We start from the raw sequence: 27969 nt of genomic DNA on the forward strand, positions 1-27969 counted from the left end.
TTGAGATCTTTAAAACCCAGAGCAACTTGAACTATTACACAGTGGTTATTCTCCCTTGCCCTAAGCAAAATCTCTAACAGACAAGACTCTTCAGCTTTTTAAGTACAAGCAAACACATCCCTTACTGAAATCAAAGCGATGAACAACATAAAGCCACGTGATACTATAATAGAAATTATCAAATTTCATAAACCAATGAATTTGAAAGAATTGGTACTAACTAGAATTAATAAATAGTTTTCTTCTGATAAACAGTTCTTTTATCAAATTCTACAAAGTTCACAATTTTTACAGCAATACAAGCATTTGATGGAATCAAATAATTAAAGTCAAATCACATTTAGTGGTTATTGTTTGAACGACTACTCTGCGCAGACTGTCAGAACAGATGTCATGAGTGAAATACAGAGAGTAACTTAACACACAATCTTGGTGCCACAGGAGGTTATTATCCTGTTTAGAAGATGGAATACGTTAATAAAATACACAATAACTGAAGAAGCCCCACCAACTGAAGCAAGTAAATGGTTTGAAGGGCTGAATAGAATGGTTTAGGTAACATAAATCCTGGAATCATGAAAGGTCTCTTGGAAAACTGTTGAGAGAATTTAAAAAGAAGAGAAGTGCAGATTGGCAGAGAAGATGGAGAGAGGTCTTACTAGAAGGATGGCATGTGAAAATCTGATTAAGTAGAAGTACATGGGGAATGGGGAAGGGCAACCCAAGGGAGGGTGGCTGGCTCACCCTCCCTCCCTTTCCTTCCTCACTGCTCCCAGAAGCATCTTCCTCAGCTATTGCCGTAGTTCCCCAATTAGGTTCTGCCCCCCAAATCCTCTGCACACAGCTACTGTGGTCATTACCTTAAATGTCCGTAATATTTAAGTCTCTCTCCTGTTCTGCTCAAACACCAATGTCTCCCTACTGTCTCACAAACAGACTGGAGACTCCTAAGTAACACACAGTGAGTACTCAACATATTTGTGCTTACTTTCATATCTCCTGTTCTCAAAGGTTCTAGAAGGCAACCAGTCATGATTTTTTCATATTTTGGTACACAAGAGCTCCCAAATACCTTATGCATTATCAAACATATGAACAGATGTTTTAATCAATAAATTTTATATAACATGGGCAAAATGGTGGGCCAGCTGGTAGATGACCTCATTCCTCCTAATGAAGTTAGGGGCTTAGGCTTGATAAAAGACCCTGGTAAGCTACTGGATGATTTTGTGCAGGGTAGTGACATGATAAAAATTGTGTTTGAAGAACTTGTTTTAGTTGTAGATTGTAGGGAGAATTCACCTGGAAAGGGTAGAAAGATTACTTTGATAACAATATTTTGTGGACAAGATGAGTAAAACAAACAAGATGAGGATCTTGGGGTTGTTGATCAGTTGCTAATGTGAATGTTTTCATTCAATAAATACCAGAAAAGAAAACTGTCATGCATATCTTTGTCTTCAATCTATTTAAAATGAGTTCATTTTCGGGATAGAGGTGACTTTTTTCAAGGTAAGCAACAGTTACAGTCTCTTGATTTGAAAGAACAGCAACCAAAACACCTTAGAAAGTAAGGATATTCTTATTTATGGCTTACAAATATTCTCCATATTAGAATCTTCTAAATTGACACTCAAAAAAATCAGAAAATTAAAAGAACTCCATTTTGTGTATTTTTATTACAATGCTGGGTACTTAATTTTTTGGCTTTACCACAACTAAAATTAACTAGATGGCTGTTTATGTAAGTATAATTTTGTAACCTAGTATAACATTTGGATGTTAAATTAATGAATTTTTCAGCACTTGAAAATGTCAGTACATTAAAAAGTGTCAGGAGGTTGTAACTGGCACCCATTCTCCTTTCTAAGAAGCCATTCTCTCTCTGCTCAAGCCCTCCCATCCCACTGTGTACTGAAGTCACGGGTGACTGGCCCGAGGTTTGGCAACACAGGTAACACCGAAGGGGTGAGATTAGTGTGGAGGTTCTCAATCTTGGCTGTACATTAGAAACACCTGAGAATTTTTAACAGCTATTAATTCCCAGCCCACAGCCCATACCCCAGATCAAAGTCGATATATTTTGAAAGCTCCCCCCAGATGAGTTTGTTATTGAGGGGTGAGAACCACTGAGTTAGTATTTTGTTTTGAAAATAATTTTCATATTTGATTTTCCTGATAGAGTATCAAAAGGATGAAATAGTTTTTGGGCAAAATATATGATGCTAGTAATTTTATTTTAAAGAAAGGAAACAAACTTTCACTTACCTGCCTTCTGACAATGTACGATCTTTTCATATACAGCATCTGCATTTTCAATCAATGCCTTGAGGGACTGAATCATCTGCAAAGGGAACACCCAGACATGAGATTACACCTGACAACTAGACACCCTCCTGCACTCATGCACGAGGCTCTGCTCCTAAAAACAGGCTGGTGGGATGATGCAAAATGCGTTTTTATCTGACTGTCCACTACTCAAGTTCCAGTGTGTATGTGAAAAATGATAAAATCATGCATCCACACATGAAGGTTTATGCAAGATGTAAACAGTATTATGTTCTAGGTGGAGTTAGGCTAGTACAACACTGAACTTGAACCCTAAGCCAATACTGAACTGAATTCATTTCCATGTGAAAAGCTATAAGTAAATATGTGTGCATATCTCTTCTGAGTTTTAAATTGTATTTTTGGTTATCCATTTTACCAAACTCTTCAACTAACAGAAAACTTCAATAAAGTGTATAGCACTTTACCCATTTCACCCATTTACCCAAATGTCTTCATCTGAAAATCAGTTTAAAACATGAGGATCCAAAAATAGCATTTATTTGATGCCATTCATTACTAATGATATCTTTCAAACCAGTGTTTCTATGTTCCTATCAATGGTTTTAAAATGTTCAATTTTGATTTCTTGTTTCAAATTGCATGTGTATGTTTTAAGAGCCCAAGCTTGAAGAAGAGAATCAGGACACAGCTGATCAATTATTTTACTCACCACAAAGTTAGCAAAAGATCTGCCTGAAGTAATCTTGTTGGCTCTAAAAAAATCACTATGAAAATGGGATAGCCAGATTCAGCTCTCATGGCCCAAATAGGTACAATTATAAACCTGCCTTAGTATAAATTCTAAATTTTTGCATTTAAAATTCCAAATATTTTGCATCATAATATTACTCACTTATTTTCCATGACCATCCTATGTTAGATAACAAACACCCACCCCTTCCTTTCAATCTGCCTGTGCTTCTTTACAGCATTGATCACTAACTGCCACAGTAATTACTTTATAGTAACTAAATACACGTAGTTTGGATTATTTGTATAGCTCAGAGAACACCATATTTTGATAATTTATACTTATTTAAACTAAAATATAATCAACACGCCTCTTAAGAAGCGCACTAGGTTCTTAAAGTTAGTCAAACAGTATTTATCAACTTCCCCAGTTCTCAAAAAGCATAGGAAACGTCAAAAGTTTAAAAGCCAAAGTAGGCACTGTTTTATGGCTTCCTAACATATCTTCATTATTCATGGAGGGTCTACCACAGGCAGCCCCTGTGTAGAAACTGGGATACATGATCTACGGATAGAGCCCCTGCCACCAAGAAGTCCACAGCCCAGTGGCAGAGCCTGCACTTTGGAACTCAGTATTTTCAAATTCAGTCTTCAAGATCTGAGTCATTCCTGTAAATTAAAATATTCTGTTTTACAGCTTGACATATCGAACAGGCAGTGGTAAAAATGAATAGTTAGGAACTCTATTATACTGATATAGAGTCATTTGTACCATTATATAATTTGCATACTGAAAAGGTTCATACCGTCATCAGTAACCTTTCTCAGCTTTGATGTCAAGCCAAATGAGAGACAGGAAAAAGCAAGGACTTCTTCAAGCAAGGATGGTGGTTGTCACAGCTTAATATCAAAGAACTGGCCAACTGTGCCTCCATCATTCAAACAGGAAAAAGAAAAAAAAAAAAAACAGCCCCAAACAAGCAATGAAATGAACCTGTTCATGAACCAAATGACCAGGCCAGGAGCAGCAACAGAAGGAATAGGGAGAAGAAAACAGCAGCGTTAAGCACAGGCTCACACATCCGGGCAAGGTAGTCAAAACAAATTCATACCAGGGACAGAGAGCACAGGGGCAGAGAGCACAGAGTATATGGGTTCCAATCCTCGTTCTGCTATTTATCAGCTTTGTCATCTAGGACAAGATATTTAACCTCATAACCATAACTTCCCACCTGTAAAATGAGCTTATTAAAGACATAACACCTCATAATGTGAGGATTAAATGAAAGGATGCGCGTGGAGTGACTGGCACAATGAAGACACTTGCAAATGGCAGCTGTCACGGTTGACTCCCCATTTATCCAGGAGGCCTGGCAGAGCATTTTCTGGTAGCCCAAAATTAGCTGAGTGCCTTCCTTTCATATGCTCACTGGCAATGTTTCCAACACTCATTACTAATTTTAGTTTTACTTGAAAAGCCTGGTGTGATGAAGCTCAGAGAAACAACAAATTGCATTATTATTCTTAGAATCATCTTCCTTCCAGTTTAAGTATCACCAAAGGTTAAATAATTATGCACCTTTCACCCGTAAAATATATGCAATGCTTAAAAAATGCACATCCATCTCAACGGTCTGGACAGAGGCACTCACTTGCCTCCTGTGCTCTGTGCTACTCAGAGGATCATTCCTTTGTTCTGGGGACATTTACTGAGGCCCTCTATTTGCGGCTCTCTGAGCTAAGTGCTGATGATGAATAAAGAACAGTTGCTGACCCTGGGACTATGACAGGGAGAGAAGACACACACACACAAACAAACAGTAACTAGAATAAAATGTGGCATTGCTATTGTAGCCCATGACCTATTGGGTGTGATAAAGTTAAATACTCCTAAGCCACAGCCCTTTGGTGGGATATTTAAGGGGAGGTACTTGCGGTGTAATGGCATTTAAGTTGCTGCCCACAGAAGAATCTATTTGTGGCTTAGATTTCAATACAGGAAGTTCCTTTCCTGATGATGCGAGTGCTATGAGCGGTATATAAAATATGAAGGTGACTAATATACCAGGATGGAGAACACAAACGTAGTGAGATGCTGTTCTTCTCAGGTTTGGAAATAAACAGCAGCAGGCATTTGCACCCTGTATTAGAGGGGAATTCCAGAGGGAACCAGCCGAGGAGCAGGTAAACAATCAGCACAGCTTTGACAAGGCAGGAAGGAAACACATCCAGATCTCTGCAGAGATGATTCACTTTGTCACACCTGTTATTAAATGTTTGCACCAGTTCCTTTGGAAGGAGGAACTGCCAGTTTGTATCTTTTTATAGTTTAGGGGTACATATTTATAATTAGGGTACATATTTAAATTAATGTATGTAAACAGTTTATAGTTCTTGTCCTTAGCATGAGTTTATTAATCCTCACCACTTGCAGCACTGCGTAAGTTCTCATTGAGTGTGAACGCCCCACTGAGCCCTCTTAAGGAAGCTCTCAGGACTGTGGGCCCCCATAAGAGCACCAGGTGAAGAGTCCAGCAGACCCAGAGGGCAGCGCTAGGTGATGGGCCTTCCTGTCGCCTACCCAGCTGACTCATGTCTTCCTCTCATCCAGCTGACAATTATGGAATGCAGCACACATGGCACTGAAGATATAGCAGGAGCTACATGGGGGTGCCAGCTGATTTAGTAGAGACCAATTTCTGTCTAGGTCTGCTACTTTATAACCAGCTGTGATTATAAATAGTAAAAGCGTTGGTTGAATGAATCAAGATGAAAGTAACTCAATACCACCTCTGTATCAGGTATATACTCGGTGCTTTCTATTTCATTTAGTGCTCACATTATCCATGTGAGGTGGGCATTTATGATGTTAGTTTTATAGATGTGAACACCGAAGACCCACCTGAGAGGTCAGCAACCTTCCCAAGGCCATCTGGTATTACAGGCAAAGGGGCTTTAATTAGTAAGCAAGGGAATTGGTATTCCATTTGACCTCGAGGGCTCTGCTTTTTCCACAATACCATGATAGGTCTTGACGAATGAATAGCAACTGCACAAGTAAAGAGGAAAGGGCATTCCCACCAGAAGGATGTGCAAAAGCAGTGGAAATTTTGTAACTCCTGAAAGGTATACACACAATATGGCAGTATCATCTCAACTACTGACACTGACCCAAAGTTGTTTTTTGAAATAATATTTCTATAAAGCACTTTGAGAAAACCTTTAAAAAAATGATAATAATAAATTACTTGGCTCCATTTAATAATTCATTATTATAAAAGATAAATCATTTCTATTTAATGTGAAACTACTAGAAGAAGCCCCTCAGATTAGACAAAAGCAGATGTGTGGGGAGTAATATTAAGAGATAAGCGAAAGCAAAAAACTGCTTTATCTTGTTTTCTCTGTCTATATTGATGTGTCAATAGAATGCAAGACCAAGTAGAAGGGTTGATTTTATGAACATTATTGGCATTAAAGCAAATACATGAATTTCATCAATGCCCTTTAAGCACACAGGTGTAAGTCTTGGCGTACCAGTCAGATACTCTGCTGCCTGCCCAAGTAAATCCCCACACGGATGCCTATATTGTTTATTCAGTGCAAGATGCTTGTATATAGTTGTTGCTAATGGATTTTACATTAGTGACCTGTTAACAATGTTGCCTAAATTGCTAGAACTAATGCATTCAGAAAAATCTACAGATTTAACATAGCAGAGAAACCCATTTCATAAATTTGATCAACTCTAATATAACGTTTTAATACAGGATTCAAGTAGATGAAAAGTAGTAAGTTTCAACTAAAAGCAAAGTAAAAATTAAAATTTATATTTTATTAAGCTGTAAAGAAAACAGAAATGTCTTTCATAAGAGTGCTGTATTTTGAAAGTAACTCCCATGATAGTGTAAGGTAAACTTCTCTGACTACAGAGGTGGTTATGAGAAAGACTATTAATATATTATATATTAGTAAATTTCTATAGAGTGCTCCTTCATTTTGTTTTAAAGCTTGCTTATCAACTAGAAAAATTCTGTTTTCAGAATACGCAAGTCTATGGTTTTATATAAGGATCTTATGTCTGATTTTGGACAACTCACTGAATCTTGTTTCGTCTCAGGAACACAGATTTTGTTAATAATTATGAAAGTAGTTTCCCAGTAATTTTTAAGTCCTTGGGTGAAAGAAGTTTTAGTAATACCATCTTCTGAGTCCTAGAACTGTGCTCCCTTCATCTTGTTTTGAACCTCTTTTCAGAGCAAAAATCCCCACCTCTTAACTCCTTCCTTTGTTCATCCCCGTACTTAACACACAGATGTGGCTACTGCTGCTTATGCTGTAGCTGTTTCTAATGAAACTACAAAGTCAGAGAAGTCCTAAAGGTGTTATAAAAGAAAACAGCTAGAAAGCAAAAGGTTTGGTCCCTTACATGGATTATATGATTATTTGACACGTAACAGGTAAGTAACTCAAATAATATAAAGATCATCATTCTTAAACATGCCAGTGGCTTATGAAAATGATGGAGTGCATCTGGCCCTCATCCCCAGACTGCCAAGGCCACCTTGTAGATCCACGTTAGGCCTCAGTGAACCAGTAAATGCTCAGGTGGCAGGTGTGGCTTCACACACCACCAGGCTCAGGCATGACTTTGGGAGGCCTGGACCACAGCAGGACTCGCCTCTCAAGACTCCAGGGATGAATAACAAAACAACCAATATGAACGAAAACTGAGGTCTTCAGAAGATACGAACTAATTAAATCCAAAGTAGTGTCTTCCCCTGTAATAGAATTATCTGAATGGCAGCCTCTGCTATGGTTTCAACATATCCCCTTCAAAATTCAGGTGTTGCCAATGTGATGGTACTGAGAAGCGGGGCCTTTAAGAGCTGATTAGGCCATGAGGGCTCCTCAGTATAAAAGAGCATTCAGCCAGCGTGGCCTCCTGCCCTCTGCCATGTGAAGATGCAGCAAGAAGACCCTCACCAGATGCAGGCGCCTTGATCTTAGACTTCTCAACCTCCAGAACTGTGAGAAAACAAATTTCAATTTTTATAAATTACCTAGTCGGTGGTATTCCATTATAGCAGCACAAAACAAACTAAAACAGCCACAAAAGCTCAGCATCGCTGGTGGAATGTCAGCTTCATGCAGCACAGTCCTGCAGAGTGAATCAGTTCACGGAAGCCGTGAATGGGACGGAAAATAAGAGCAAAATTCGCTCAGGAATTTGCAAGCTTTGGTGCTTTTTTCTGTGCTCTTGAAGGAAACATCTCTCTGAGTCAACAATATAATCTTTTTTTTTTTAAGACTTTACAATAATTGTTACTGTGTGGGTGAGAAATTTTAGTTTGATTCTAAAACACTGTGATTCTAAAACACGTCTAAACTGAAATTCAGAGGCAAACTTTTCTCTCACTAAAGCTTCTAAGTACAGCAAATTGTCACGAAGTTCAAATAACGGAAGAGGCGCCATTTATAAAGTTATTGTTGGAAAATACAACATAGCTTTTGATACTTGAACATAATATAAAAGACATATATTTAAATTGGAGTACAAAAGGCTCATTGCTGTGGGGGCCTTTGCCCAGCTGTGTGCTCCAGCCAAGCCCGGCTCCCCTTGCTGTCCTGTGGGTGGAGGACTGCAGCTGCAACCCACTGTGCCGGGAGGCCGGAGAGCTGGTTACGGTCCAGGGGCCGAGGTTTGCCATGTCATTAAGAGCTGTGGTTATCGTCCCTTCCAGCAAGATCACTATGAAAACACTTTCTAAACAACAAATTGTTTCCAGGGTAACTTGTCCTGGTTTCCTTATGAAACTTCACTTTCACATTCTTTACTATGCAAATTATAGAAAAAAAACCTATATAAAAGAAAATTATAGAAAGAACCTAAGATTTTCGAGAAAAAAAGCAGTACTGTACTATTAACCAAGAGAGGGGAGCATATTTGGGTGCTACTACACACAGGACCCCACTGCTGATGTGGTGGGGAAGGACAGGATATAAAACAATATAAAATAGCACTGAGCTTTCTGGGAGCATTTCAATTCATGTTCCAGGAACATAGGGAAACGTGGACAGAAAAGGAGTGAAGGGACAAACTGCATAAGATAAGGAATTCTACACTGTGAAGTTTGAATTTCATCATAAACCCTTGACAATTTTAAGTAGAAATGTGCTGTGATTAAAGTGGAATTTCAACACCATAAACAAGAATCGGTGTGAGGGAAGAAATGGGAGGTGCAGAGCAAGAAAGCGGGGATAGGAGTCAGGTAGGGGCCCCCCGATACGTGAGAAACATGAGAGGCAGCAGAGGGCTGGGAGAGGGAGGATGAAATGAAGGCTTACGTAAAAGGAAGGATGGGGTAGGGCCCAGGGGCTGATTTGCTGTGGGCACAGAAGGAAGAGCCTGCCATGAGAGAGGGCAAACAGGGTGGCATAAGAAAAACTGTAACACACCCTACATCTGTCAAGCACTTTACAGTTTACAAATAAAAAATGTAACACACCCTACAGCTGTAAAGCACTTTACAGTGCCTTTAGATTTGTTAACTCATTTAGGATGTGGACTTCCACCTTAGTGGAGGTGAGCTGGTGGTCACAGCAGGGAAGTCTTGTGAGAATCTCCAGCAGCAACCAGAAATCCCATGAAAGCTTGGTTCCAGCATTGGGAAATTGGGAATTTTCTGCACACAGGTAGTAGCTGAGATGACAGAATGTCTACATCTCCAAGGGAGGCATTTTAAAGATAAATGAGCATCACAATGAGGCTCCAGAATCACTAGAATTAATAAGCAGAGAGAAGAACAACTAGTTATGATAGATACAGGAGAGGTTGGAGGGAAGGAACAGAACAAAGATATTAAACATTTACATATGTCAAGAGAGAGTTTCCAGAAGGAGAGTGAGTCCATAGTATTGGGAGCTCTGGATTTGGTCACCTGGTGACGTTGAGTATTTGTGGAGAACATAGAATAAGTCTTTATTTAATGACAGTAGGTTCTGAGAAACTGTATCTTTAAGCAAAACAATGTACAATGAAACCAATTTTACCACAGGCTAATTGATATACGCAAGAGTTAAATTCCTATGATGTATCTCTGGTCACAAAAACATCACCAAACTTTTAAATAAAGACCAAAATACTTCTAATTTTAAACACTGAAATAAATGTAAGCTACACATACGTCTAAGAAAGATTAATAAAAATAAGTAAGGTCATTGTTTATCCAGTTTGTGATGAATCAGTGAGTGACAGCAGTCATAGAGGTGGTGGGTTAAACCAAGGAATAAATGTTTTGCAAAGTGAAAGTTGTCAGGAGTGCACCTCTTACCGCCACACGGTTCAAAAACAGGAACAAATCTTGTCATGCATGTGCATGATTACTGTACACCTGACTTGCAGCTGGGGGTGCAAGGCAGGAACCAACCCTGGGCAGGACGCGCCACCCCACCGCAGGCGCACCCACACCCACACTCACTCAGACTGGGACCGTGCAGATGGGCCAGTTCACCTAACATGCACGTCTTTGGGATGCGGGAGGAAACAGGTGTACCTGAAGAAACCCATGAGGACATGGGGAGAACACACAAACTCTACACAGACCGTGGCCCTGGCTGGGAATTGATTTTTTTTTTTTCCTAATCAATGTTATAATGAAACGACATTGAATTAAACGATGTTATTCGAGGACCTGATGTAATTGCAGCATGACAGTTCTGCTGTAGGGAGACATATGTATTCCTAAAAATCATCTCATTATACAAAATTGTACAAAAATAACCACAGGGCTTTCAAGGCAGGTGGATTAGGAGAGCAACACTCAAAAATGTCACAGAGACAGAGAAAAAAAGACAAATCAAATAAAAGGGACATCACAGTTCTGCATATGTTAAATGGTTAAAGGATGCAAAAATACTACAATAAGCGTGGAAGTTTATCTTGAAAGAGACCTGAAGGTTGCTTGAAAGTAGGTGCTGGAAGGTTTGCAGCTTATCAATTATTGTGAAGTGGTGGAAGGAGGGTTCTCTGAAATCTAAGGGAAAGTTGTAACACAAGATGCGGTGAGTATAGCTCATAATGGGAGACACTGGAGGGCTGTGTGCGTGTTCAGTTCACCCAGGTGCAGCCCTCTGAGTTCACCTAGTGTTTCTTATGGAGAAAACTGTACATAAGCAAATGTGAAGTTTACATTATGCTCAAATTGTGCCCTAATGTATCAATTGCATTCAAGCAAGTTTGCAGTTTCAAAACAAATATAATAGCAGAACTGAATATAATAGAGTATTTTAAAACCTTTTTGAAATTTTTTTTTTACAAAATTCTTCTATGCAATTTTATTGTGATCAAACTTGAACTCTCAGTTTCTATCATATTTAACCAAAGCATGGTTTTGGCATCATATAAGCCTGCCTCAACACTGTATTCAACTATTTTAACGATCATCTCTTGCCAGAAAATAGATGCCAAATGCTATATAAGTCTGGAGTGAATTATGAGTTATAAGTGACCCAGAGTCCACACGCAGGAAGCCAAGAATTCTCTAACTTTTCAATGTACTCTAAATTTTCATAAAACTCACTTCAGAGCTAGGGTAGTACCTAAGGGATTGATGTGGTTCTCCTGTTACATAACTTTTACCTAAACACTAGCATAGTATGATCCTCTTGTGCACTAAATTTCAGACAAAATCCTGTAAAGCAACATCTCATCTGATCTGTAGGTATCTAGTTGAATTTTCACCTTTTAAAAGGCTTCTATCTACCACAATCAATGTTTCTATCACTTCTCTAAGTTCATATATAACCATATTCATACACTTAGAAGGGGCTGCATTTCACAGATGAAACTTCAAGCACAGTTTCTGAACTGAGCCACCATACAAATATAAGATAAAGGTATATGCTTATCACACACAGTGTACTGTAAGTGTATACTGTATTCGCCTAAATAGCTATGAGGATTAAACATAAAATTCATGAGAATAAATAGTATCACGTAGTCAAAACAACCAATTTATTGTCTTAGGTTCCTACGTTCTACCAGTCACTTTGGCACCAGGTGCACACTGGATGGACCGACTGTTCACACTGTGGCTGTTTTTCAGAGGCACTTCCAGTGTTAGCCACTAGAAGTCCTTAGTAATACACATTTGTTAGGCTGGGAGGCAAGGAGAAAGGAGCAACGATAAGGGAAAATAGCACAAAGAGGAAACTGGGCAAAAAATAATGTACTTCTAGAGGAATAAAAGACAAAAAATAGACAAAACACAGAGCTGATGCTTAGGGGAATCAAAACAATGAATGTACCAGGGTGATTTATCTTTCCAAAAACCGTACTTTAAATCAGATAAGAAATTTTTGTTTTATGCCAACAAGTGAATAAACTATAAAGTCACAACCAAACTTTGATTTAAAAAGAATTCACTACTATTAATATACCTAGATTAATTGGCATTTAGCATCACTAGAAGTCTCCATGTGGTCTCAAATATATTTAAATAGACCAGCAGCTGGCGAAGCTCCATTGTGCAAAATAGCTCAGGAAAAACTGAAAAAGGGCTATGGAAAAAACCAGGGGTTCCAACTGTGCCAAAAGATTAGAGATGAAGTTAATGTATAGACTTTAAATGTTTACCCTACTCTAAATTGTGGGCAAATTTCTGATTTTCAAATTTTAGTTTAACCAAAATTTTAAGTTAAGGAATATAACTTATCTTGTTTTCAGGAGATAAACAGAATTTCAAGAAATGGAAAGAATTTTGGATGTGATCTTGTACTGTTTCTGGTATTCATAGGGAAAACAAAGAAAACGTTGAAAATAAAAAAATAAAACAGAACCTAAACTACTCTAAAAAGGAACTTCATTGCAATTATAAAACTATCCAGAAAAGCTATATAATAATTTCTATCAGTTTATGTAGTAATTTATCATGCTGTGCTTTTCTATATGAAGAGTATGTAAATTAAGTCCATGTGGATTTAAATGACAATAATCCTCTTACTTCTCATTTTATTATCAACCTTATGTGACCAGAAGTCTAGCTAGGGGAAAGCTTGGTGTGCTACATATCATTTCACACATGATTACTATGGGAAACCTCATGCAACGTCTCACATTAAACAGTCTCCTTTATAGCCCAGGATGAACTGTTTTGCACCATGGTTTCCTCAAGGATGTACACACACACAAAACCCATCCTCTCCCGGGCCTTTGGTCATGTCAGCTTCTTAACACTATAAAACACTTCTTGGCTTTTCTAAACTAAAATAATGATGTGTTTACACATCTTCAGACCATGCCCACAGCACAGAGTTTACGTGCACCGTGTGCTTAAGTATCCTCTATGGTCATGAGAGGAGGAAGGGATGTGGGTAAGTGAAGGGACTTGGCAGCTTAGAAGGAACTTTGGACAGGGCCTGTGAGCAGCCAGGTGTGGGATGTAGTCTAGTAAATGCCTGGAAAGAGGGTCGCACTCTCTCTCCCCCAGTCCTGGCAGTTTGTTCAGAGGCTACATCTTTTATGGGGAGTAGTCTCTCCAAAGAACGGATGCGAACGGCTCAAAACCTGGCCTGAATCATTCCTGCAGGAGAAAGCGGGAACTTAAAACTAGTTTAACCCAATTATTCAGTGAGCAAGCTACTTCTGAAGAGTATATTAGGAACTTCTGGATGCTACATTAACTGTTTCAAGTCACTAAGGACCATTTGGAGTTTGGACAGGCACATTTTAAACTATTATTACCAAATTAATTAAATTTCAAAAGATACAATTTGAATTAAACATAGTACCACTTTTATTACTGCCTATTTATATCAAGCCTTTTCTCCAAGGGAATCAAGGTGATTTAGAAACTCTTAATTAACAGAAGTTAATTCAATCATAGTCTTATTGTAAGGTTTCATTAGTTTCTCTCAGGTCTATGATAACTAAGTACAGATGTCAGTTAAGAGAGAAAAGCAATCGGAGACTTTTCTGTAATGAAAAGCAATACTTTTTAGCATAGCAGAGTGTCCACAGTACTCCAGGAATGGCAGAGCCAGAAGAAAGGCAAGAATGCATTTGAGCAGCTACTACAGTATTTACCGTGTAAACCCAGACATCCTTCCTGGTGTTGCACACATAACTCACTTGTTTTGTATCTTCTGCTTTCAGAGCAGAGGTAACTCGCCTAGCAAGGTGATGGGAAAACTTACCTTCTGTTTTTCATCTTGAACTTTAAACCTGGGTTTGTGAAATGGAGGAACCATGCTCTCCATATGACACAGCTCAGCATAGTAAGTGACGCTGCTCTGGAGTCTGCAGTGATGTTAAAATAAACACATGTATAGGTCTTAAAGCTTTAGGAGCTACATGCTTCTAGCCTTGGAAAACAAGTAATGACGATGATAATGACTACCATTTATTGAAGATTTATTATATTCCAAGCTATTTACATATAAGGGATGTTTCCCATCTCAGGGTGGCTTCACTGAATCAGGTTCCTCTCTTGTCCTGGCCAGGACTAGGAGCCTTTGCCTTTTCCTTCTCCTCTCTCCTGCATTCCTCAATCCTTCTATATCTTCTTTTTAGGCAAGTGAATCTTTGACGGGACTTTCAGACAAAACAAAGAAACCTCTGATAAAGGGTGGAGGAGACTTCGAGGTCTGAACAAGAGGTAAACGATCTGTGAGTTGGGATGCTCAGGCCTGCCCTCCTCCCACCTGTTCTCCGGCCGCCTCTCCTGGCTCTGGCCCCGCCCTCCACAGAAGCATCTGGAGCTGTCCAAGCACCTCTGGTGTCCTCCTCTTACTGGACTAGCAAAGGTACCCACTGCCTTATAATATGGATGGTTCCATCTAGTAGAAGACTGGAAGAGCAGCAGCTCTGTCGTTCACCTCCTCTCCAGCCCCAATGCTTTTTGTGTGCATATAAATCGAAATTAAGGTCAGGGAATACAGGCACATGTGGGACAGAGATATAGGGTAAGTAGGGCACCTGATATCTGTGTCCTGGAGATTAAAGTGATTTTCATTCATTCATCCAAAATAGATTTTGAGTATCTGCTGTGTGGCTGGCGCTGAGAACACAGTGGGGAACAGGATACCTATAAAGCCCTGCTGTCCTGGAGCTCAGACTTGCAGGAGGGGGAGAGAGTTGCTTTAAAAAAATGAATCAAACTAATGAATGTGTAATACAAGTTACAAGGAGTGTAAGAAGAAAATGAATAGCATGAACAACAGTGAGGTGGGGGACTCTACAGAGAGGATCTTTGGAGCATCTTTCCCATTCTGCCGGGTGGGGAGGGTTGCACAGGATGGAGCTCCACCTCCACACTCTTTATAAACCATTCCTTTGGGAGACAGCTTCAGAGTGTGGTTAGGCCAGCTTGGACTGTATAATTTGAGAGAAAGCCCTCCTTCCTGCCTCAGGAAAGGGTGAAACAAAACTAGGGGTTTTCAGGCACAGTGCAGAGCTCCTGACTAACTCCACCCGACTCCCCTTCCCTCCCTGACCCTTGACCCCCACAATGAGAAGTGCTTGGCTTGGCTGAGGGAAGGAGCACTACTTAAACTCAATTTTTTGACTGGCTCATTCTTAACACCTCATTACCAAGCAGCACAATCATGATTATATAATACATATCACTAAATACATGTGAAGTTAAATTAGTTATAAATTTTATTGGATTATGGCATGCAACTCTGGTTGATTGTCATCATTTTCTGCTCACATAGCATGCTTGCCTCATAAGCACTATAAAAAACTGGAGCAAACATTAATTTCCATTGGCTTTTTTCCTCTTCTAGTTTCCACCTCTTGTTTCTTTAGGCTCCTGACCATAACAACCAGTACTCCTGCTTAGGGGCTCAACGCTTTTTCCAGGAGAGGAATACTCAGGCAATTCTAACACTCCTCCTTCCTACTGTGTTAACTATTAGAATGATGTTCTTATGGATCAAAATTCAAAATACACTGAGTACATTTTAAAAGAAAGAAAGAAAAACCTTTAAAATCATAATTTAAGCTGGCAAACGTGAATTTGGAAATCAGTATATCAATATACCCTAAGGACTCTTTCCTGATCCTCTTTTTGAGGGGTTGATAAACTTTTTCTGTAAAGGGCCAGACAGTAAATATTTTAGGCTTTTAGGCTTAGGCTTAGTTTCTGTCAAAACTACTGTATTCAACTTTGCCACTGTAATGAGAAAGTAGTCATCGATAAGATTTAACGCATGTGGTTGTTCTCCAATAAAACTTCATTTACGGACACTAAAATTTGAATTTCATGTAATTTTCATGTGTCATGAAATATTATTTTTTATTTTTTCAATTATAAATGTAAAAATCATTCTTAGCTTGCAGACTATACAAAAAAGGAATTTCCCAACTCCTCTAAAATGTTACATGATGCATCATTTGGTGATACTGCACTACAAGTACTCAAAGATAATATAGTTTTATAGTTTGATAAGCTACATGCACATTTTAGGAAAGGACATTAAAAAATCAACTGCAGTTAGTATTTTAAAAGGATAAAAGTTTGTTACAATATATGTAGGCAAGAGAAAATTCTGGCTATGGAGAATTCTGACATCTAACAAAAAATACAGGGCTTAGTTTTAGGAAATCAACCAAAAATTAGTAAGTACCAACCCAGCTACATTTAGCTAAATAGTCACATAGCCATTTCTATTCATACACAGAATTTATTTTGTTTTGTTTTTTTGGTACCAGATAAGTAATTTAAAAGCTAAAATTATTTCATGCCATATAATGACATAAATGATGGCATAACTCCATTTGATCTCTCCTCAGTGTAGGAGTGTGATAATTATAAAGAAAACTAGAATGATGAACATTGATTTCAAAAAAGTACTTGAATTTAAGATTTCAACAAGTAGATGAAGGATCTCTTACATAAAATCTCCATATAAAAATCCCTAACATTTAGCCCTAAAGATTTGACTAATACTAATGTGGTAGGAAAATAAATGTTTTAAACTACTTAACATGTTATTTTTAAGCTAATTGGTAATTAAGCTTGTAGAGTTAAACTTAACTCTTAACACATCATATTGTCCACCCACTGAGTTTACTGTGAGAGTAATTTTCTTATGGTTCAGAATTTCAAATGCCCTAATTAAGTTAGAAAAGACTTTAAAACCATTATTAAATGCTATTTTTATTCCTGTTAAATCTGTCTGGCTGTAAAATGAGCTTTCTGGTATTAAACGTGGTTATTTTGGTAGGGTGAGTGGCATTAATTATTTCACAGCAATCTGGGGAATACAGGTGAAGAGAATGAAAAGCAGGAGCTGTTAAAATAAAATAACGGTGAAAGTCCCTGTAGTCACCACTGACAAGCAGCTAAAGTGCGGAAGGGAGTCTCTATCCGGATGTGCATGCTCCAAGAGGTTGATGAGGGTGATGGTGAGCCCTCCTGCCGACGTGAGAACAACAAAAAAGGAACCCACAGGCAATGCAGAGTTTAGTTTTTCTTATGAACATGAGGTCAAATGTAACATATCAACAAAACATGGGCTTCAAAGCTTATAATGTGTCAAATGTTATTTATAGGAATACATCTGGCTGTGGAGAAAAATCATACATCATTGTTCAAAAGGCTATGGAAAAACATCTTAAAAATTTTTTTTTCCAGGTCAGATAGGAAAAAAAGGTCAGAAATTAGTACACCCTACTGCCCAAGAAAAGATGCCAGAAGGTAGCCAGAAGTAGGTGTCAATAATTACGTTTACTCAAAAATAATTCTGAAATACACAATTCTCATATAAACTGGGTATTTCAATAGCTTCATTTTTATGGAGTATATTCCATCCACATTATTCTATTTCTTAGAGAGCTGTCTTCTAAAATGTGATTGTACATGCAAAAAGCACATGTCCACAAATACAGAGGAGCTTATCGTGACATTTACAAACAAATCCTTGGGTTACCATTTACAATTTTATAGAAGTATCTCATGTAATTTCAACTTTTCCAACTCAACTCCATTGAACTTGCAACACTGTCAAATTTCTAAATGGAAAATCATATGCCTCTTTAAACTATACAAGAGTGGGTGGCAATAGATTAAGTTAATCCCTGATGAATGGATTTTGTATTTATAGAGTCAGGGGATGATACTGAGAACATCAAAATTCTAAACAATAAAATTATATTTTTACTGCAAGTTACATGTTTTCTAAACTCTAGCCTGAACATATTCTACCTTCATTTCTAGGTGAAATGAAGAACCAACCTCCTTAGGCTTCACATCTCTCTACCTGGTCAGAAATTGCCACCATTAGGACAACTAATTAAGTTGAACAGCAAAGGTACATTTCCTGGGTCTGCCAATGTGGTGTGGCCCAGAGAGTGCTGGGTGTTTTAAAGCGGAGCACACCCTTGAGAAGCTCTGAGGTTTCTATCACAGGTCTCTGCAAATTTATAGCGATGAAAGTGACCACAGCTATTTCTCTTTCAAAGTAGCCAGCACAAACTGGCAAAGCCACCTCTGTGCCAACAGCATAGGTTGAATGATCAAGAAAAGACATGGCTCTTCTCTGAGTCCAAGGTAACAAAGAGCCCAGTGGCTCTGAAACACAAACGGAGGAGCAGGCTGAATGCATTAATGAGCTCTGAATTGCATGTTCTAGGTCAGCTAGTCTTTATTTTTGTCAATCTGAAAGGATTTGGAACTCACAAGCTGCATAAAGATATATAAAATACCATATGCTGAAAGCCAGTTAGGTTGTTTCTTGGATCATCACTTTTTTGTTTGAAAAGAACTTCCTCAAAGAGGACAATCACAATCCACAACACTGGATGTAGGGATGATACCACTCTGCGGTTACTACAAAAATAATTACAAACTTTAAGATATCACACAGATTCTAGATGCTGTAAAAACTTTTTCTTTTCAAATGGCTGTATACTATTATGAGCAATGTTTGAAGTATGTTTCAACATAGCAAATCAAAAATTCTGATGCTGGAAAGATTCACTTGCTAGAAGAATATATGCATGAGGTATGTGTTCTTAAAGTAATTCCTTCCCCACCCTCCTTTTTTTTCCTCTCTTGGAAATTATTAGGCTTAACTCAAATTCTTCGTCAATCACACCAAACACACCAAAGGGATGCTACTTTCCCAAGATGCTCTAAGAAAAAATGTTATTCACCTAAGAGCCAAAGTAATAGAGAGCAATTTGGTTCTATTCCTCCTGATAATCATAATATAATCCTTCTAGGTGTCCTAGCTCTTAAAGTTGTCACATTGTACTTCTAACTCTACCTCCTGTCTCCTCCCTGAAATGCCCAGGCCTGTCTCTAGGTGGTATTTCAGGAAGAATGTCTTTAAGGCCATCCAGAGAACAAGCTGCAGTGGGGAGGGACAGGCTGCAAGCCGGGTAGCTTCAGCAATCACAGGGGCGCAATGCAAATAGTGTCAGAAAGTTATTTCTTTCCACATATGTTGCCATGGTTTATAAATCATGTTGTCATGGGGACTTTCCCCCTGTTCAAAGGATGAGTTTTAGAGTGAAGAGCAACTATCTTATAAACACAAAGACATTTCTCAGTTTCAAAGGTCAAATTAGATTTTTACTTGGGTTCCCACTCAAATGATAGGATTGAAAGTCAGGACTTATCAAGGAAAAACTATTTTCTAAATTATTTTAGTATATTGAGAAACAGCCCACAGATCAGAGTTTTATCCCTTAAAGTGGAAGAGATTTCCCTTCCACCTACCAAGGTTGGGCCGATGAGTTTGCAACTCTAAGGCAAGAGCAAGCGTAGATAAGCTGGAAGCCCACCTCTTGCAGTCCTCAGTGATTTTGGCGATGGTGCTAGGAAATACCCCCACAATGCACCAACCTCAGGTGAACACGGCGTGGAGGGGAGGACTGTGGGCTTTAGACGTTTAGGCATTCTTTACCAAGAGCGCAAAAAGTTTTGCAGCCACATCTTCCCCAGGCAATCTGTGGCCACTTTGTAGAGGAATAGGGGGGAGAGGAGAAAGTTGGAAAGACTAGGCATTTTGTCTAAAGAGCCTGAGCATTTATAGCACAAAAGGGATAATGTAAATGAATGCAATAGATCAAGATTACTACTTTCCCCCTAAGAGAGATAATAAAGTTGTTTTCTTTTTCATCTCAGTTGAGTATGAAGTCTGAACTCAAACCCCGCCACCTAGCATAAGGTGATGAAGGGCTGAACTAGAATGACGGCCACAGAAATGGAAAGTCAGCCACCACTGCCTCCTCCACTCAATCAAAGTTTATTTATTCAGTGTCTATTGGAGACAAAAGCTTTACTGAATAAACTGGGATAAGGAAGCTAAAGACTTCCTTACAGCTTTAACAAATCGCCAGTGGCCATGACTGGCCAAAAAGAACTGTCTATATTATCTATAGAGCAAGTATGGAATTTTAAAGATGTATAAAGTCCTTTTTTATTTTTAAATGTCCTGTAAGGGTCCTTGACAGAGAGAAGAACTTAGCAAAGAATCCAGGAGGTGCTTTCAGCCCCTGCATAAATGCAAAAAAGGGAAAAATATCAAAGAAGAAAAAATACAAAAAAAAAAAAAAGCCTTGATGGAATTATACAAGAGCAAAATTCAACATTCAATGTGGAATTTGATGGGAACATAGGAATAATTCCTCTACTTTTGCATAGGAAGAAAAAAGAATACAGTACTTGAATGATCTTAGTGTTATAAAAATGTAGTAGTGTTCTTTTGCATAAAGCATAGGTTTAGAAAGAAGTTCCTTAATTTTTCTTGAACTTCAGGTTTCAGATATATTCTTTACATATTTTCTACCAGATTCAGACAAATAAAGTGTTTGAAAAATAGTTAAAAATATTTGCCCCTTTAAAAAGCAATAGAAAGGCTTCTGAATAGAGAAGTGAGCCCATGGAGACCCAATTGAATACATGGCCCCAAACCACTGAACCCTAACAGTTCTCCAGGTGGCTTAGGCTCGAATGAAATCTATCCAAGAACTGAAGAGATGCTAACATCAGGCTCTCATTTTGCACTTACCAGTATGGCTGAACAACACCCCAACTACTGATTCCTAGCTTACTTAGAAATTTTAATTTGGACTGTTAATATGTCAGATGATACAGTAGCTTGCTTAAATGATACCATTTATCATGTCTTGTCTGAGGACACCATCTGACATGTTGAACTCCATTAAGGCTTTCATCACCATCCTCCCAGAGAGTTTAGAACTGGGTATCAAACTTAATTGATAAAAACTGCTATATGATAAAGTCTCTTTCAAGGGGACTGTCAGCCCTAAAATGCTACTCTTTCCCCACTGTTCCTTGTTTAGTATCTGGGATGCATACAAATGCATGTGCATATGCGTGTGTGTGTGAGAATATTTTAAAATATGTGTTCCTCAATGGTTTCTGTGGAGACAGGTAAAGCTAGAAAACTGGATTGGAGATAAAGTCTTAAAATCACCGCCATGTACAAGCCTTGAAGCCCTATCTTCTAAAAGTTTACCAGTCTCCCTGCTCCTGGTTACTCTGTGGTGGTATAGCTCCTGCTACTTCTCATGTGATGATACATGTGAAGCTATCATCACACTGTATCTTTTAAACATTTATTTTCCCTTCCACTGGCTTGGTAACTCGAACTATTCCAGAATGGCCCAGCTGTATGGTTTTGATGATACCAGAGAAACTGTTTTTAGAAACATCATTGGCTGGACCAATCACCAGTCACCAAATTAAACTACAGCCTTTGGGTCTCTGACCATCCCTCTGTAGGATGCATCTACCTTTCCCCAATCTCATTCTTTCTTTTCTTTTTGTTCCTTCTTTTCTTCCTTTCTTTCCTCCTACCTTCCCTCCCTTCCTCACTTCTTCTCTCCTCCCTTCCTTCTTTAGTTCATTCTTTTTTAGCTCAATATTATCCCAAAGCACAATATTATATCTGTCCTTTTTTCTACAGTTATAGAAGTTGGTAAAGTTGACACCTCCAATTAAAAGAAGCTTTTAATGTCAAGTTCTGAGTCAGGAGAGTGATAAAAGGAGCCACAAAGGAGATGGGGATCAATAGTAACCTTATTACAGATCACCTCTGGCTTGATCCAAACCAGCAGACTCCATTAATTATGAAGTGTGATTTATCTCTTCACTGAATTAAGCAGCAGCAAGAAAAAGTATATGAGACCATACCAACAATATAAAACAGAATGTTCCTGATGATGCATGTCAACTGCCAACATTTCTGTGTAAGAATAAAAAGCCTCATTTCACATATTTTATTTAAAGAACCTAGCTTTATTTAAGAAATATTTCAAGTCATGTATTAGAAGGGACTATTCAGCAACTGATATAAAAACATTCACAGAGAGCAAATAATACCGTCCTAGACAAAGTCTCTTGTTCTTCCTTTTAAAAAATACTCACTCTACTGGGTAAATGGATTCCTCAGAGTATGCACTCTTAATTAAACCTGAAGGCAATTAAAATCAAGACTTCTGTGAAGCTGCAAGATAGAAACAAATTAATTTCAAACGGAAAGTAGAGACAAAGAAACTGCAATGATAAGAATGAATTCGTGTATAATCTCTGAACAGGTGGGGGCTGCCCAAGAGTCCATGGCTGCTTATATGAATAACCACACTGCCCGTGGGAGGGAGTTGGGCACCATTTTCTTTATTTTTTCCTCTTCTCTCTTTTTTTACTCCCTACGACTTCATCTTCAATTTAATTACAATGGCTGAAGCAAATTCCATATTACAGAAAAACTGCAGCAAAATCAATGAAAAAACTTTCTCTTTATGTAATACTTCATGAACTATTTACATTTCCAGTGTTTTCTCTCTATAGAGAAAGAATGTTGACTCCTTGGTCTCTATATGTTAGTACAGGTCTCATAAAAAGTTTAAAAATTCAAATTTAAAACAGGTGGTATATATGGATTTAATAAAAATAGCTAGAGAGCTGAATTACCACTCTCATCAACATTAAAAGGATGGTAAAAATCACTTCAGTTTAAAAAGATGATGAATAACATCACATACTGATGGGGGAGGGAGTGAGTGTGATCTGTGTGTTATAAAGAGTATCCAGTTATTCACCAGAACCTCTTCAACTCGGGTCACATAGTCCTTATTTTCTCTTCCCAGCCTTGAATTACATGAGAGGACAAGCTCAATCTTAATATGTGATTGTAAATAGTGGATGTATTCAAGTTCATTTACATAAAATTTAAGTAAAATATTTAAATTTTTGTTTTCTGAAGTAGTAATATAAAATCTATGTTCCGATACTTATAATCAAATTTCTCTGAGTGGAATTTGATCTAACTATTGATTACAGTCTTTCTTATTTTAAGTTCCTCAAATCTGCCTTTTAATATGTGTCAAAGAATGCTAAATGATTTTCCACCTTCATGGGGAGCAAGAATCAAAAATAAGGTACATATGACTTCAAAGCCCCACATGAATAAGTGTAGATTATTATTATTGAAGATACTTGGGCTTTATCAGTCTATTGATCATTTCTCCAATACTCCACACAGTTAATTTTCCTGATATGAATTGCAAAAAAAAAAAAAAAATGGGCAGAGATACCACTTGGACACTAATCCTGGTTCTGCCATTAATTTGATGTATCACAGGGTTTCCATTTTCTTACCCACAAAATGAAGGTGCACAGCAGGTGGTCTCTGAGTTCTTTTTTCACTCCAAACCTCTCAGAGTCCATAATGCCTCATTCTGAGCATAGCCCTTTACTGCTCAAAAATGTGCAAGGCCCCCTACTATCCACAACAGGCCAAACTGGGATTTCCCAGAACACGCACTTCCTTCCCACTTGTAAGCGCGTCTCACCCTGTGAACTCAGCTTGCGATGGCCTTCCTCTTACCTTTACCAGCTGAAATCTGACTCATTCTTAAAGGTCTAGCTCAAAGGCCAATGTTCCCTTGAAGTGTTTCTAAGCCCTAAACCTAAAACTCGCTATTCTCTCCTCTGAATATCCAGTTTGTTTATATATTTTTAAATATCTATCTACTATCTATTATGTGTCATTGTACTAGTTATCTGTGGATACACTACATTTATTCCATTTAAGTTGTAAGCTCCTGAAGGCGAAAAAAAATCATCTTCATCTTTATACTACCTCATGGTGCCTAGAATAGTCACTGGTATGTAGCAGGCATCCAGTAAATATTTGTTGTTGAATGAGAGAGCAATGCCTTGTACATGGTAAGAGCTTATAAATGGGTGTTGAATTCATCATTGAAAGTGCGATAACTTATTACTTATATCTGTCTCATTGAAATAAACCAATTAAGGCCGGGCGTGGTGGCTCACGCCTGTAATCCTAGCACTCTGGGAGGCCGAGGCGGGCGGATTGTTTGAGCTCAGGAGTTCGAGACCAGCCTCCTGAGCAAGAGCGAGACCCTGTCTCTACTAAAAATAGAAATTATACGGACAGCTAAAAACATATATATATAGAAAAAATTAGCCGGGCATGGTGGCACATGCCTGTAGTCCCAGCTACTCGGCAGGCTGAGGCAGGAGGATTGCTTGAGCCCAGGAGTTTGAGGTTGCTGTGAGCTAGGCTGATGCCACAGCACTCACTCTAGCCCGGGCAACAGAGTGAGACTCTGTCCCAAAAAAAAAAAAGAAAATAAACCAATTAAATTTCTACTATATTATTGTACTCCAAAAAAACCTGACATGACATCTTAACTAAAACAAATCAATTATTTAAGTAAAAAATACAACCTTCTGATTCTGTGGTCATAATGTATGATATAATATATATTGTCCACTGCAATATGATAAATATGGGGTAGTGGACAAGAGCCCAACCACATGGCTTAACGGTGGAAGCCAGCCCCCAACTACTGAAATGAATAAAGGGACTCAAGGGTCACTTCCACTAAGAGAGTCAGAGAGCGCAAATTGATTGGAGGAGCCTGGATGAACCAGGAGAACAAGATGAGTCCCCACAGGTTGAGTCCCTAAAAATGGGCTGGAGTACTTGAGGACACTGGGCTCTTGGGGGCAACGAAGCCTCATTTAAAGGCCCAGGCTGGCCAGTAAGCCTCTGCTAGCATGAGGCCCCCCTTCCAGCCCCACTACAATTTCCTACCTAGGGTTGCCATGTGCAGCTTCTGGGCTCTAGGTTCTAGGAGGATATGGCTGTAGGGCCCTTGCTCATATCAGGGTCATCTGCCCTCCCCAGGCCTCCGGGTGCAATTTCAGCAGGTGACTTCCATCCCAGACTGATGTGTTCTGACTCCAGCACTGCTGACAACACTCAGTCATTCCCACTTTCCATCCCAATCCAGTCCCTATTTTTGAAACCCCCTTTACTGGCCTAGTCTAAGGAGGTGTCTGGACTTCTCTCCTTCCTCTGCTCCTGAATGGCTTTGATGCCTGCCTTCCTGAGCTAGATCCTGGGCTCATACCCTACCACTTGCAAGAGCCACGGGAGCAGCAAAAATAGGGTAAATCCACAATTCAGGCAGTTTTGAAGATCTGTTTGTTGGTGGTAATCACAGGAGACATTTGGAAAATGATCTGCATTCTCCCTTTTCACAAAGAAACTGGTACACTTTTGATGTACTATTTTATTAGTAAGAGTTTAGAAATTGAAGACTAATCACACTTTTCTTTTTTTTTTTTGAGACAGAGTCTCGTGCTGTTGCTGGGGCTAGAGTGCTGTGGTGTCAGCCCAGCTCACGGCAACCTCAAACTCCTGGGCTCAAGTGATCCTCCTGCCTCAGCCTCCCGAGTAGCTGGGACTCCAGGCACGCACCACCACACCTGGCTAATTTTTTCTAGTTTTAGTAGAGATGGGGTCTTGCTCTTGCTTAGGCTGGTCTTGAACTCCTGACCTCAAACAATCGTATTGCCTCAGCCTCCCAGAGTACTAGGATTACAGGCGTGAGCCACTGCGCCTAGCCACAGTAATCACACTCTTAATAGCATGAATACGTGTCTGTACATTCTAAAGAGGTACCATGGTTCTGTCCTCACAAGAGGACAAACTTCCAGTAGTGCAGACAAGCAATGACAGGAGTTCTGGAGGGCAATTTCTCAACCTACCCTTACTTCTCATTCAAGTTCTCACATTATAAATGGGAAGTCAACAAAATGAAATAAAATCTTATTCCCAAGTTTAATTTTAGGTCAAGTTCAACATAAGATAACAAAAATAAAAAGCTATATTTAAGCTTTATTTGAAGTTACAGGCTGTCCAAGACCTCTGGTATACTTCCCATCAATATTTAATCTATTCTTCTGGCTAGCTTTAACAAATTAATTGTTACAAGGTAAGAAGCCATTAAGTAGCTGAAAAAGGACTGTAAAATATTATAAAAGTCATAACATTGCTGCAGCCATAATTTGAATTTAATTTTAAAAATTTTATTAACTTAGTTTATCAGATGGAATTTAAAAAAAGAACAAATCCATAACCTACGGGTGTAATGCAGCACAGCTCTTTCAATTATACATTATAAAAGAGTAATTTTACAATTAAAAAATTTTAAACAAGCTAATTCATCCTGTCTTAATCACTTCTACAACAATACAACTGTAAAGTTAGATGCAAATAAGAATTATGTAATAAGTGTTATCATCTACCGGGAAGAGGAAGGGGCCGGGAACTAAGGAACACTGTGCCAAATATTGTCATGGGTGCTGCGAAGGTGGTTGGTGTCCAGAGGGTGTTTAATGTCAATCCTGAGACTCTAGCCAGGCTCACACTCCTGACAGACCGGCAGTCAGCCCCTGAACTCAGCCCCAGTCTACCGTGTCAACACCGGCCTGGGCGCTACCACCCCACTCTCAGGAAGTCCCTGCTAATGAGCTCACCGTGAAGAAATGTCACTGCATGACTGCCATTGAAATCAGTGAAACATCTAAGAGGGTAAATCATGTGAGGCTTTGGTCAATGAAATAGGTCTGTGATTTTATTTATGGCTTAAGCTTAAAAAGCATTTATAAATATCAGCTACTTCTTTTGGCTTCTTTCTATAAAACTTAGAGTCAAGGACTGACTAGGCAGTCACAGCATGTAAAAGCTCTCCGAACTTTTCCATTTTTACCCCTTTTTCCTATCTTTCCGTTTCCCCCGCCCCACCAAAGGAATCTCAGCATGAGCTTCCTGTGTTGATTTTGTTCCCCAGCCGGCTTTACCTTCCAGTGGACTGGACGGCTCCCCCAGGACGGAGGCCGCTCATATTTGTCTTTGTGGCAACTTTGGCACCCAGCACAGTGCGTCACCCAAAGTTTATCAGATATACTTGAGCCTGGCCTTCCTCCTTTCTACAGAGTGGTGGGTGCCACTCTCTGCAGTTTGCCTGCAGGGCCCAGTGTTGAGACCCTTGCATCTTACATTACCACGAAATCTAAGGTGGAAATAGCAGGGAATGATAAGCACCTGCTACAGTGTGTGGCTACTTCATAGGAACCTAGGAAACAGCTCAAATATCACTTTTTTAAGGCAATGAACTGATAAGCTGTTTAAAACATTGCATTCCTCTGACTGTACTTCCAGACTTATTCATCCAAAGACTAAAGAAGCATTTTCCAAAATGTGTTCTTCAAAACTTTTGTTTTTGGAAATAGTACTCCACTGGTCATGTCAATTTGTGAAATGGAATATTATATCAATCACCCTCTTGGAACTCACCGTCCCAGCAAATAAAAGGTTCTGAGAAATCCTACAGTAAAGACATCTGACTAGTTTTGTTCACACCAGTATTTCCCCAAATTATTTCACCATGGACCCCTTCTCCCATGTGATATTTACTAACGTCTTAAGAAATCAAGGTTCCTCAGAACACAACGTGGGAAATGCTGGCCTAAAGTGTTTTTTATTTCCCTTGAATTGCATAAATCCCTCTAAATTGCAGCTTTCAGACCAATTTATAAAACAGTTAAAAATATTTCTGTTAAGGTTTATGATGCCAATCCTATTTTGTCC

At 38.9% G+C, this 27969-nt stretch overlaps 1 protein-coding gene across 2 annotated transcripts in view; it reads right to left on the minus strand.

The window, feature by feature from the left end:
- The window catches only part of PLCL2 (phospholipase C like 2), a 179276-nt gene that overhangs the window by 39603 nt on the left and 111704 nt on the right, over positions 1–27969 (minus strand). For both annotated transcript variants that reach the window (XR_006731663.1, XM_045538253.1), the window contains exon 4: positions 2269–2344. Coding sequence is in view for 1 of the 2 variants with exons in the window: in XM_045538253.1 (XP_045394209.1) it covers positions 2269–2344 (76 nt within the window). In the remaining variant the exon portion in view is untranslated. The remainder of the gene's footprint in view (positions 1–2268; positions 2345–27969) is intronic.

The sequence above is a fragment of the Lemur catta genome, chromosome 1 (assembly GCF_020740605.2).
Source record: "Lemur catta isolate mLemCat1 chromosome 1, mLemCat1.pri, whole genome shotgun sequence".
Classification (NCBI taxonomy): Eukaryota; Metazoa; Chordata; class Mammalia; order Primates; family Lemuridae; genus Lemur; species Lemur catta.